The sequence below is a fragment of the Netta rufina genome, assembly GCF_964035555.1.
Source record: "Netta rufina genome assembly, chromosome: 21".
NCBI lineage: Eukaryota > Metazoa > Chordata > Aves > Anseriformes > Anatidae > Netta > Netta rufina.
The window spans coordinates 2,025,840-2,040,119 of NC_140145.1; the positions used below are offsets into that span (position 1 = coordinate 2,025,840).

The 14,280-nt window shown below is 44.0% G+C and overlaps 1 protein-coding gene across 1 annotated transcript in view; it reads right to left on the reverse strand.

The window, feature by feature from the left end:
• Positions 1 to 14,280, reverse strand: part of GALNT17 (polypeptide N-acetylgalactosaminyltransferase 17) — a gene marked incomplete at both ends in the record, with an annotated part of 224,636 nt that overhangs the window by 162,032 nt on the left and 48,324 nt on the right. Inside the window, one exon of the mRNA XM_084299577.1 lies at positions 5,043 to 5,226. Coding sequence (XP_084155703.1) covers positions 5,043 to 5,226 — 184 coding nt within the window. The remainder of the gene's footprint in view (positions 1 to 5,042; positions 5,227 to 14,280) is intronic.

The following is a 14,280-nucleotide window of genomic DNA, read 5'->3' on the forward strand; positions in this document are numbered from 1 at the left end:
ACCTGCAAAACCTGGTCATTTCAGTTATTCCCACAGTGGCAGAGACCTACTTTTCTTCACAAGAAAATAAATAAATACTGTAGGACACGAAACCTCCAGATCTTCCTGGCCCTGGCTGAGCCTTGTGGCATGAACCACTGCTGACCTCAGCATCTTTGTGGGAGGCAGAGACAGCCAGCATCCAGACCAGGATCAGAGCATCTCGGGTCCAGCATAAGAGAGACACAAATGCAGATCTCACAGGCAAGGGACTGAATTGCTGATCTCTAAGGCCCATGCTCCTGGACAGTCCTGATGTAACCAAGTCATATCCACATTCACTACTTTCCAAAAGTTGTATGCAATTTTGAGTATTAAAAAAAAAGTCTGGTTTCTCAACACCTCTGTAACTTAAGTGGAGGCTGAGACCCAAGGAACCCCCACGGCAGAGGCCAAGGGGCTCTCCATAGGTGCAAAGACTTCAAAGTCTGCAATGCCTCCTGCTACAGCAGTTTCTCCACCCCAAAACCTGTTCAATCGCTAAATAAAAATAAAGTCAAGAATGGGCTTAGTTCCTTTAAGTTGTGAGAGAACAGCCCAAAGTCTCCTTTATAACTCTGTCTTTCCCACTGTGCCCCACTCAAAGAAAGAGCCTCAACCAGGAGCTACACAGAAGTCTCTGGCAATAAAACCAGTTGAAGCCAGATGGTGCTAAAAAGCCCAATTGCTCCCAGGCTCCCAAGGAAGGCAGCTACGAAAATAAAAGGGTGATTCAGCCACTTGAGACACTTGCGCGTAATGGCTCTGACTCAACCCCCAGACACGCCACTGGGAAAAATTAAAATCAAGTCAGCAATATGTAACTGTTTAATCTTCAGGAACTGCTTCGGTGATGGCTGAGCTCTGCCCAGGACACTTCCCTAAGGCCACGTGGACCAGCTAATAAACACAAACCTTTTACCAGTTGCATGCTGTGAAGAAAACAAAAGCAGATCATGCTCCCTATGTACCACCATCCCCTAACCTCCCAATGTTTTCCCATGCTCTGCCTGAGCCACATACAGGAATTAAAGGCAGGCAGTGGGAAGGGGTAGGGGCTCCCAGCTAGGAAGCCCTCAAAACTGCTGAACACTAAACTTGAAGAAATTACCCATCACTTGCACTGTTTTTCTTCCTTACTTTAATATCTTGTGTTGACTTGAAGCTTGCTTGCATGAGAACAGCTGCTCAGAGATTGGCAGCAGCAGGAATATATCATCTTCACCCAATGATTCAATAGTCCTCACAATTGTGGGTATTATTTTTCTTAAATCTACTCCTTAATCCCATAATGCCATAAAACACCACTGAATCAGAGCTTAGCAGGATTCCAGACAGGAGCAGACTTTTAAAGCGATAATGAGAACTCCACATTTATTTTAGATAGGATAGAAAAGAGAGAAGAATGCACCAGATGGGCAGATTATTTCATAGTTCTCCTTAATATGATTTCTTCAACCTGAAGCATCTGGTAATTCCACTATCAGAGATTAGATACTGGTTAAGATGGACTGCCACGCTGATCTAACGCAGCAATTTTTTGTTCTCTTGCTACATGTAAGAGGGGCTCCCATTAAATCATATAACACGGAATAAAAATAGAGGTGCATAAAATCTGGTATCAAAGTGGGGAACATTAGCAGCCCGTAGGATCCCATGTAAATATGCTTTACATCCAATAAAGAACATAACACATCTTAACATACACACACACCAAAACCTTCACAGGCAGGCAGAAAACGCTGTGAATTGATCAACCAGAAATCTCACAGGCCAGCCCCATTCTCACCAGTTTTTGCAGGAAAACACGGACAGACAAAATATCTCCAGCCCATTTTTGGAAGATGTGTGTAGAAGCTCTGTAGTCCACCAGCAGCACCTTAGGTACTTTTGGAACACGCGTAAGTCTCATCTTAAAGTCCAAAAATACAACCAAGATAGCTAGAAACACATTGTTTATGCCCATCTTGTACCCCCACTGACTCAAACTTAGGGCCCCTTGCCCCAAAATACGAGTCCTGATTTCCTTTAGCCAAAGAAGCAGCTTTGAGGGGGGAAAGCAGAATACTTCCCTGACTCACTCCAAAAGCACATTGCATTGCACACCCAACACAACCCTTCCTAGTCAGGAGAAGGCCAGGATCACCAACATCAACCAGCTCAAGGTCTTACAGGCACAACTGCCTCGTGGTATCAGCACCGCGCATACTTTTCATATATCCATGTAATCAGCAACACCTTTTCAGGAAGCCTTCCAAGGTAAAGCCCAATACTGCTCAAGGGGGGAAGAGCAGAGGAGATTTCTTACCTTCCAGCCCAGATGAACAGCCTCAGCTTTTAAGTAAAAGAAACTCTCTAAAATAAACTGCGTTTTACAGCCACAATTTGCTGATCAACTAAAACGAGACATCACAAAGGGAAGAAGGGAAGAACCCTACCTTCTCCAAAGCTTCTCTGGAAGCACCCTCCCGAACCCAGCAATCCTGGAGGATCTCCTCCAGGGCCAGTGGCCTCTGTCCTTTCCACTGCTTCTGGGAGGGACTGGAAAGGCCCTTTGCTGAGACTCGTGATACCTTTTCATTGCCAATGTCTGCTTGCTGATCACCCTGAGCAGGGACACATGTGTCTCTGACCCCCCCTTAGCCATGTTGACCACAAGGTGCAGAGTATTTAAATGCAGTGCAATTATAAAACGTGTCACATTTTCCCCTAAAGCTCGCTTCACTTTAGCCACAGTCACAAACAGGAGGCAGGAAAAAGAACCACGAGGTCTGACCCAGCACAGCTCAGCACTCAGGAGAGCACCACTCGATCTCATTCATCTTTTTGTTTTAAAAAAGAGAAAATTAAAAGGACAGAATCACAAGAGTGACAGCCACTGCTAGGAGCAGCCTGCGACCATCGGCATTCCGGACATCAAACAGCCTTTAGTGGAACCAAACAAGCCTCACTATTATATTTAAAACTAATACATGCTTTGTAATGCTTATCAGCTGGAGGGTTTTCAACAGTTTTTCCCACTAATGCTGCAATTTCAAAACCATTTAGGCTAATTTCCTTTGACTTGAATCTATTTTAATCAGAGACCAGGATACTTGACTTAAATGGTTTGCATTAAACCCTTCATAAAATCAGCCATAAAATTGCATGCACAAAATAGCGAATGGATCTTGAAGTCAGAAGCAGAAAAAGCTGAAACTTCTCAAATCTTCCAGCAAAATTAAAACCTATTTCACAACCAGACCAACTGCTCTCTTACAACACCAAGACAACTGAACTCTTAAAATAAAAAAGCAGTAATAACCAAAACACCATCCTGAAGATCTTGCATAGATAAAATACACTAAGTTATGCAACTGCAGTACCCACAAATTCTCTCCTCCGAAATATTAGTCTAGCTCGAAAATGATGCATATTTAATAAATTGCTGTGTCTGCTCTGTCCTCTCCACCACCCTCCTATGAAATGACTGATAGTGGTACTGAGGAAAATACAATGCAAACCTAAAAATGTCAGAATTAATCCTTTTCTTCCCTGGAAGATCTGAAAAAACATTAATGCTCAAATTAATTCTCACAAAGTAATGCTGGCTCTGCTAGAAGTCAGAGTTCTGGATGAGAAATGAAAATAAGAAGCTCAGACTCAGGTAACTGCTAGAGAAGGTCTCACTTCAAGGATTTGTCATTGTACTGGGATTTGCATATCATACAGCCAAAGGTGCAATTTCTACCTGCAATTCATTTTGTCCAGACAAACCATACCAGCAGAATTGGAGGCTGGGCCTCCACTCCTTTGAAAACTCATCCAAATATTTCTGTTGTCAGTGGCTGACAGCCTTGGAAACTATGAGTGGCTGCTTGAAATTCATGCAGCATGCAGAGAAGTGACGGAACAAAAGCTCTCCATGCTCTCACATCGTTAACAATTTGCCAGGATGCTGGAGACATGTAGCTGCATCCCCTTGCCGCATGATTTTCAGTGGTTTGCAGATGCCAAGCAATAGCTTTGTCACCACCCTAATGACACAGGTATTTTTCAGAATCTAAATCTCTCTCAGTCGTGTTATTTTTATTTATTTTTTTAATCAGAGCTATCACTCCAGCCTTAACAAATTGACACTTTCCTATTTTGAGGAGCACTTTACTAGCCATATCTAAAATTAACTTTCATGAAGATAAACTCACAGTATGTCTTCTCTCACACTCTTAACAATGATTTGGCATCTCATTTAAAGTGAGTTGGTGCTTAGTAGGTAATCATCATCATCATCACCACCTTAAAAGTTCATTCTGGTGAAATAGCATAGAGAGCATATTGCCACTGAATCCACTGGGATCCCTTCACAGGCATCTGCGCAGCGGTGTCACTGCCAGGAGATATCTGTTACTGTTTCTGCTCAGTATTTTAAGCCTTTTCCCATGCCATCCTCCTGCCACAGCAGTTCAAGAGGGTTACAGTGCTCCAGCCCCATGCCTCGTAGCATCCCTTTGGGGACAACTGAAGCCCAACAGGAGATCCCCAGGCAGCATCACAGGAGGACTGCGCTTGGAGGAACGCGGAGGCAGCCGGAGAGCCCCAGAGGTGTTGCAGGGACATGAAGGAGCTGACAGGGGAGGAGGGAGGGTGAGTCCTGGCACGCTTTTACAGCGTAATAAACACCACAGGCCAATAGCTCAGTGAACAGCTCTTTGCTGACGAGAGCAGATGTGAGCTTCTGACCACATTACTACCACCCAAAATAATATATTGCTTCAGGGAAATAGGGAGAGAGAAAGAGAGAGAGAGAGAGAGAGAGAGAGAGAGAGAGAAAAAGGTGGGAAGAAACCAGCCTTTTCTTTTTTTTTTCCCTGATAAATTGTCTTTATGAACAATCCTGATTTCAGCCAAACTGTGTTGGCTGCTCATTATTGAGCATTGCCCAGCAAACAGCAAGCAGGGAAGAGCAGTCTTGCCCAGGAACATGAAGGTAACCACCACTCCTAGCTCTTGAGCAACACCTCCTTCATGAAGCAACTGGTACTTACTTGGTTGGACGATAATCTGGTATGGAACGATCCAGTGAAATTTTCTCACTGAGGTAGGAGTTGTAGCCGTATTTCTCATGGGGTCCCTTAGCTTTCTCCTCCTCCTCAGGGGACAGGGTGGCTGGAAGCCCACCTTTGCCACGTCCACCATAGCCTTCAATGAGACCAAGTGACTTGGACAGACCTCGAGAGAAAGAAAGCCACCATCACTGTTAAATTCATCACTGTTACTTCCAAGCCAATGAAGAAACAAAAAATCTGAAAAGCCAGAGTTTTTTATTTTGGTTTTCTGAAAATATTTCTAATTCTAGATTTTTGGTCCAATGTAGGAAGGAAAATGACTCAAATTTTGAAATTCTTCACAGCTCAGGCCTCCTGTTACCAATGCTCTACCACCTGCATCCAACCGATAACCTGTCCTAGGGATCTGTGCATTTATTTAGTTGTTCAGAAGGTTATTTAGACCTCCTTCCCACTCTACGAGATGTAATTACATATAAGGTTAGATGTCCCCAGGAGAAGGATAGGTTGAACACAGAATAAGAATAAAATTGGGTTGGTTAACTGCCAGCTGAATGAATTTTTGCTCGGTATGAACAGTGAACAGCATACAAATGCTATGGATTTAAAAACAATTTCCCCTCAAAGCTTTCTTATCTTTTAAAGTATAGCATTCCCAGACCTTTATCAAGTGGAATTATTTATTTATATCTGCATAGCTCAAGGAAATAGGTAAAGTTCAAAATGAGCTGCACAAAAAGAAGCTATATTGATGATTTGGTGCTGATTGTGGCAAGCCAAGTTCATGCTCATGTTATTATTTATTACACAGGACACCTGGAATTTGAATATTTTTCATTAGCAGAGACTCACACTTTTCTTTGTCAAAAAAAAAAAATCTGATGGATTTTTTTTTTTTTTTTAATTAAGACACCAGAATATATTTCTTTCTGTTTTAATAGCAGAGTCCTGATTCTGAGAGCAGAACAGACTGTCCTCACCACTGGTATTTATGAAAAGACAGCAGCATTCAGGTTGTTCCCTGGGCACAGCTGTCCAAGCGTGTGGCCCAGCTCCCAAACCTGCTGTGGATTTCTGTTGCCCCAGACCAAATGCTGCCTGACCATTTACACGATACAGATTTTAACACTATTTTTCTTAAAAAGCAGTATTGCGAGGCAGTAAGAAAATCACCTATGAATATAAATCACAGTTTGAAACACTTGAATGGAAATGATTATTATTCCTTCTGACAAGGTACCTCTAAACAGCCCTCCCTGCTAGAGAGCTTCTGAGAGTTGATGGAGTCTCTCTGACCGCACGGGGCTTGATTAGATTTTATCCGAGGACAGTACTAACAAATCAACTGCGAGGAGAAGCTGGCTGTGACATGGGGATGGATTAGATACCCAAGCTGCCTTTTTCCATCTGTAAGCTCAGCAATAGCCAGAGGAGTGCACCAAGAAAGCCAGTTAAGGGGAAGCCTTTGGGCCTGCAAAAGGCCAACAGACCGCTCTGCAAACCTAACCCCAAGCAGCGGGAAGGAGAAGGGTCAGCTCACTTCCAAACAGACAAGGCACCAGTTTCCTTTTGTGGCAGTGTCCAGGGTTTCAGACAAGGACTCCAAAAGAACAAAACCAATATTTTTAAAAAATATTTTCAGAAAAAGGCAATTTTTCTGAAACGTCTATTGCTTTTATCAAAAACACCTTTTCTACTCAGGAACAGAGTACCTGCCGATGCACAAATTCCCGCAGAGTACCCCAGATCATGTCCTGCTTCTTGTTACTCTAAGAAGACAAAACATCTTCCTTAGTTGCTCAGCCGAGGGTTTTATCACTAACAGATACATTACAATGGAATTCAGTTCATAAATTTAATTCCTCTTCCTTCATCTTCCCCATGAAATGTTTCTAGCAAAACCTATCTGTAAGAAATCATCTCACTGCCTGGCAATTATATTTCTTGGCCAGAAAGACTGTAACACAGAGCTATAAAATCCTTTCAAAGCCTGCCCTTACTGCCACTATAGGTATCTTCAAAATCTACCAGCTGGCTTTAAAAGCTTAATGTTGCTTTTCTTCATTTGTTTCACCAGATTTCTCACTTCCTGATGCTTTTGCTACTGGTGCTTTGGAACTGCACAGCAGCCAGAAGGGCTGAGCAGAAGCGGGGACTTTCAGGGCTGGGTGAGGGCTGGCAGAGGCTCCGTGGACACAGGACCTGGGCACGAGGCTGCAGTACCTGGGGTTCCCACCCTGTGGGCTGTCAGAGCTGCCAACATCACAGCACCATGCTCTGTTTGAGGCAGGTTTAACCCAGCCGGCAGCTCAGCACCACACAGCCCTTTGCTCACCTTCCCTACCTACCCTCAGCAGGATGGGGGAGAGAACTGGAGGGAAAAAAAAAAAAAAAAAAAAGAAAGCTTGTGGGTTGAGTTTATTAGGACAGAAAAGAAAGGCAAATAATAATGCTAATAGTGCTACTACTGATAAAGTGTACAAAGCAAGTGATGCACACTGCAATTGCTCACCACCCGCTGAGCAATGCTCAGCCTAGCCCCAAGCAGCCGCTCCCCCAGCCACCCCATACTAATTGTTCAGCATGACATCCTGTGGCGTGGGACATCCCTTTGGCCAGTTTGGGTCGGCTGTCCTGGGTCTGTCCCCTCCCAGCTCCTGCTGCACCCCCAGCCTGCCCACTGGCAGGGCAGAGCGAGAAGCTGAGAAGTCCTTGGCTTGGTGTAAGCACTGCTCTGCAACAACTGAAACATCAGCGTGGTATCATTATTCTCATCCTAAATCCCAAACACAGCACCATACCAGCTACTAGGAGGAAAATTAACTCTATCCTAGCCAAAACCAGGTTATTATCAACTGTTTGTATTTTTTTTAAACACAGAGTAAGGTAGCAGCCCTCGCAGAGGTCCCTAATCAAAGTCAGCAGGGAAAGACTATCCCTCCAAGGCTAATGTATCCACCACCAGACCTGAGCCAGTCTCCAGAGGTGCTCGTCTGTGTCTTGACTGAGGTAACTGGGCTCCCAGCTACCTTAGTACAATACCTGAAATGAGATGGGAAGAATCTGGCTCTCAGTATTCAAAACACCAACAACCACAGGAGCAAGCTATACCAGCTCGTCCTGCATTGCCCAGCCTGGTGGACCTGAGCTGGGATTAGCAGCAGCAGCAGGAGATGCCTGGAGCAAGGACATTTTGCCAAGGAATCAGGCTGGCTGCACTGAAATTTGCAGGCTGCAAGAACTTGGCACACTCCAGCAAAACCTTCCATCCTCACCCACCAGCACGGTATACCATGGAGGACAGGGTGGGAACTGCTGGAGAGCACAAGGATGTCATCCTTCCCTTCCCCTCTGTAGCCTTATTCCAGAAGAAAGATATAAAAGGGGACGTGTGTGTTTCACCTCTCCCAAAATGCAGGCAGGATGCAGGCAGAGCAAAGCAGACCCACCTGCACCCCCTGTCCCCAGCTGTCCCGAGGTAGCAGGCTCTGCCGGGACTTCCAGGTCCTGGCAAAACGAAGCACCTGTTATTGCAGAGGAAGGCCAAGACATTCAGCAGCTTTGACTGACAAGCTTATAATGCCATTAACTGCTTTCTCCCAAGATTGTGGTCGAGACAAGCAGACGCATAAACACACCAACATACCAGCACACATTTATCTCTACTCACTCAGTACATTCCCTGAAGCTTATTTCTGCATATAACTTCTCCGTGTTACATTTCCTTGCTTTAGCCCTTCTACTACTATGAACCCTGTCTCGGTAAGCAGAGGTAAACCCGGGTCCTTTAACCAAAGGCATCAATGAAGGCAATCGATCCGTATGCACTGGGGACAGCAACGCCACGAGGCCACCTCTCTTCCAATGCCACTCCCTACCCAAAACAGCAAAAAGATCCACAGGGACAGTCACAACTCCCCAGTGCAATGCAAGGAGGAGGATCTACATGTATGTGTGTGTGCTGGTTAGCATGTCACCCTCCAGCTGAGGCTGTCAGAAGGGTTCAGCCGTGCAGCTGGAGTACCACTTTGGTTTATGACACTGAGATGCAAGATTCAAGTAATGTCTGGCAAGAAAGATAATTCACATCCAAACAGAGGAGGAAGAAGTTTGCTTCCAATGGGCTGAAAAGGTGCCTCAGAAGAGGCAGGACTGAAAACAAACTGTTAGAGCAACCCTCATCCCATCAATCCATTCATTTGCTTGTACTCATTCAGTTTTAGGGCTGCACAAAGGACACAATCCCACAGTCCTTACGCATCTTTGACATAATTTCAGAAATCAGCCTCAGCCCACAGAAAGCTGCTTCTCAGCACAGAGCATCCTGGGATTTGCATTAACCCACAGCCAGGTGCACAGAAACACCCCTGTGTTTCCCAGGAGCAAACCTTTCAGATAGGGTTCCTGTGTGCAACCGTGTCCCTTCCTCTCCTTGCTCTCCTTCACAGAATCACAGAATGTTAAGGATTGGAAGGGACCTTGAAAGATCATCTAGTCCAGTCCCCCAAATCTTCCTCCTCCCTGTCTCCCCTGCTGCTCTCTGAATTGCTTTTCCAGTCCCTGCTTGCACGGACAACAGCCTGGTCTAAATCCTGGTCACGACGTGCAGGGTCAGCAGATTCAGGCTCTCTCAAGGCAGAGAGGCTGCAAACACCCCAAATCCTCCCTGGGGTACCTAGTCACTGTGCTCCCAAGTCACCACAGCCAGCACAGCCCAGGACACCCCTCCGATTCCCAGCCAGCAGAACCAAGCAAACTGCTCAGGAGCTTAGAGCTACACGTGCAGGTTCCTGGCGGTGGCACATGCATCTTCTTTCGTTTTCTGTCTGCCCTTCACAGCCTGCATGGAAACACCATTTGGTTCTCGAAGGACCAGCAATCTCTTGTACCATGTTCAAATGGCGTAACGCTGCAAATGAACGATTAAGCACCTCTGGTGATGCAGAAACAGAGGCGAAATCGCCTCTGAAGCCGGTCGCTCCCAACACACAACTGTCCAGAGCTGGTTTTCAGCACAGCCTTTTGCTGTGGCTTCTTACTAGCAATGTGCTTGCAGCATCTTTGCACTTTTAAAACTTCCAGCTCTCTGCCAAACCTGCTTGAAATGGGCCCACAGTGCCAGAAATTACACACAGAGCAAGAAAGAGCAAGAGCGTGATCGCGTCAGCTTATTTCCTTGAAGAATTGGGCTAAAAAGTAAAAACAGTCAGAACCCTTTCCAAGTCACAGACCAAATCTTTTATCATTCTGGGCAGGCACCAAAGCAGAAGTGCTGAATTGCTGCCAAAACATCTTTCCTGATGCCTGCTCCAGCCTATCTATAGCGATAAACAGCATTAAGCCCCCACAAAAAGCCTGATCTTTGGAGACTCCCTAGTGAATTTTGCAAGCTCATAAGATGGTAATGGGCTGCATCTAGATTAGATGCCCGGTATGGATCAGAGCTCTGAACACTTTTGAGCTTCAGTCATCCTTAAGCCACATTCACCCAACAAGTAGCTTAGAAATGAAAAGACGATTTTTCTCAAAATCTCCTAAAACATCTGAACTTTGAAACAATAGGAGTGCATTGCTCATGTTGCAGGAATAGAAGTTATAAGTGGTGTCTTTTTTTTTTTTTTATCTGCTAATATTTGAGCCCCTCCTGCTGAAAAGGCCAGACACTGGATTCCCTGAGGGCTGACAAAGAGTTGGTTTTCTTCAAGATGATATAAAAATTTAATCTCCGAAGCCAAATTATTCCTAGACTGAGTACAGCTACAGTAAATATATTATTCCCTTCTTAAACTGGCAGCATGTTTCATAAGGAGACAGGAGCTTTCAGGGATAGAGAAAACCTTTGGTAAAATACAATATAATGTGATACACAGCCTTCATTTATAAAGCGCCCAGCCAAACAGGCTCCCCAGGCAGCAGGCTTGTTGGAAAAGCATTTTGCTACATGTCAGCCTAGATGAAAGAAAATGTTAACCCTACCTATACAAACTTAAGTCAAGGAAATTTCTTTCATTAAGAAGGCTAGGGAATAGAGAAAAGCATCTGAAATTGAACGTCTCTTCAGAAAAACAGGGGTCCTGAGCCTGAACACTGGAGGTGGAGAAGGGAAAGGATGGGAGGAAATCACATAGGAAAGATTTTTGAAAAGGCAAATAAAAGGCAAGAACTGTAAGTTGCATCCTTCATCATTTGTTTATGCCATCCCACTACATGAGACAGTACATGCAGTATGGATTTAAAGGCACGTGCTATACCTTCACCAAGAAAGGACACAAAGTCATCCCTTCTCAAGAAGAAATAAATACAAAAAAACAACCCTCTGAAACTGAAAATAAGGGAAGCATAAAGAGAAAATTAAAGGAAACGGCTTTGAAAAGTACAGCTCTTCCTAAACTAAGCCCCACAGACCATCCAGCCTAAATGGCTCTCACGGGGACATGCACTTCTGGCCTCACTTCAGCCAGAGATTTGAAGCCTAAAAAGAAATTTCTGATTCAGGAAAATAATAAATAAAAAATAGGTAAATGGCCTAGTATGTGCTGTGTCACACTGCTGATACGGCTCTTCTGTGTGACCTCTTGGTGAAGAGGGAAAGAAAGGATACAACAAATAGGCTTTTAGGGGTATTTTACGAGAAACCAGAATAGACACCAAAGGGCAAATGTCATAGGTAATGCTAGAAATTATGGAAAACCGCTTAAGTTTTTAGTGTTGACTTGCTGAATGCTGCAAATACAGCCTATTAAAAGGAGGACTCATTAAAGATAAGGCTAATTGGCAGACTAACAGGCACCAATTTTCCTTTTCAGCTTTGGTGGAGGCTGAGACCTGGCAATACATTTTCTTCTTTCTCCCTGCAGCAGCTTTTACACAATTTTTACTCAGTCTTCGCTCACACTTGCTGTTTATTACACTAAATATTGCCCACTCGTCTGACTGCAGGTCGCACCTACACAGCACACAACTCTGTGCCGTACGGGGGCAGCAGAAGGTGTCCAGGTAGCACAAAACACAACTGGCTCTATCACCGTCTCTCTGCTCCCACTGCTTTCCCAAAGCATCCCTAAACTCTTGCAAAGGAAACCAAATGTGCTAGTAAAGCTATTAGAAGACAGAAGATAACTTTATTGGAAAAAAAAAAATAACAACACAAATTTTAAAAATTAACTTAAAATGGTATTTAGTAGAGTCCAGTGGAAAAAAAAAATAAATCAGCATTCACCTGAACACTCCACGATTTTATTCAGTATACGTGTTGGGTATGTTTTTCCCAGGGCTGACCACTCATCAAAAGCCAGTATATCCTCAACATCAAATGCTGCAGCAGGCTTCTGACAAATCCCCCTTGCTAAAGGATCAATGCTATCAACTTCCATTTGGACAGTACTTTTCCAGTGAGATGTATTTTAGCACATCTGAACATTTCCTTCAGAGCAGCTGCAATGATCCGACAGAGCTGTCTGGCGTCCTTTGCCATGCAAATGATTTGTTGGTATACTGCAGAGATAAACACAAAAATGATGACTGGCAAAAGGTGGCTTCAAGAAAATTTCAAACCTCTGGCTTCACACTGAATGACAAATGTGAACTCAAAAAAGCAGCAGATGAATTCTGTTGGGCCCACGCTTGGCAAACAGGGATTTTAGCCAGGCACAGACAAACTGAAAACACAGCATATTTTACCTGTAATCCAATATATTTAATCTATAAGAAAGCTCCTGTGTAGATAAAATTGAATAATTCTTACTAAAACAAGCTTGTCCAATAGACCATTAAGAGCTCACTTAAGTAACCGTGACAGCTGGATGGGTGAGAATTGTATGCATTTCCCAGCAGCCCAGCTACGCGAGCACCAAAACTGGCTGCCCAGGACAGGCACAGCTCCTTATTATTAAATGTAGTAATGACAGGTTGGATCGACATCTATGATTTAAGCACAGCTGAGATTACATCATGAAAGAAGCAGTAAGGCAATGTCCAAGGTTTCCTCCCACCTTGTACTCAATAGAAAGGATAGGAGAAGAGAGCACATTCAGACTGCACAGAGTTTTGAGTCTGGTTAGAAATGTTTTAATATAAATATATATTTATACACGTGTATATATATACATATATATATACACACACATAAACATACAGGTAATTGAAGTTTCCTTATCTATATGGAAATGGAAACACGCGAAATTACCTTCAGAGCCAGAGGGAGGACTGGCATCTGCTGCAAGGAGAATACAGTTATCAGGAGAATTTCAAAGCCAGTCTTGCCCTGTTTAGGCCATTACACTACAAAGTTCTGGCTGCAAAAGAATTTCCTGATCAAGATTCACCTCAGGCACAAAATGACAGAAATCCTTCAGCTGGCTGAGGCCATTCAGTTCAAAGGAATTATATAGTTGATTCTAAAACCTGGGACTAGTAGAAGAGCTTGGACATAGATCTATGCTCCCTGAAAGTCCAAAGATATTAGCGCCTATGATTCTGCTGCACATTTTTAAGTTACTTGTTGAGAGGAGAAAAAAAAAAAGAAAAAAAAAGGCAGGATTTAGCAACATAGCTGGATTAGAATCAGAAGACCAAGGAGACCCAGCTAAGTAAAGCTTTCTGCATCTCAGCAGGGAGAACAAACAGTAGACTTACGCATAAATATCTTATTCAGATACAAAAGACAAGACTGGAGGTGATTTATATCCTAAGGAAAAACCAGGACGTGTATGAAGCACTCCTAGCAACTTAATTAGAGCAATGCTCTTCCCATGCCTGTACTAACACAACCACCACAGGAGCTGCCGTGCTGCTGGGAGCCCCCCCTTTCAAACGAAAGGCTCAAACCAAGATGCCAATCACTCACAGTTATTAAAGGTTTGTCTCAAACTGACCAGTTATGCTCTGCTGCTCTGAACGTGGGGATTTCTGATGGCTCTGACTTTCCTGTGCTCTTCCCACCTTCACTATGTGCCCCACTGCACATGGTGTTCAGCAGCTGTGGTTGCACCCAAAGCATCCTGAATCAGCTGGAGGAAGAGGGATTCCTGTAACAGGCAGTTCAAAATGCTCTTTGGAATTAAATATGCTGTAATAAGCTGCATCATTATATCAGTGAGTGCAAGATGTGTTGTAAGAAGGAATGTACATTTTGCAGGCAAGGTATCGATATCTTTGAGGCAGTTGCCAAGTAGTAAAGTGACATATGCAGCACCAGCAGCTGACTCTCATTTCCAGA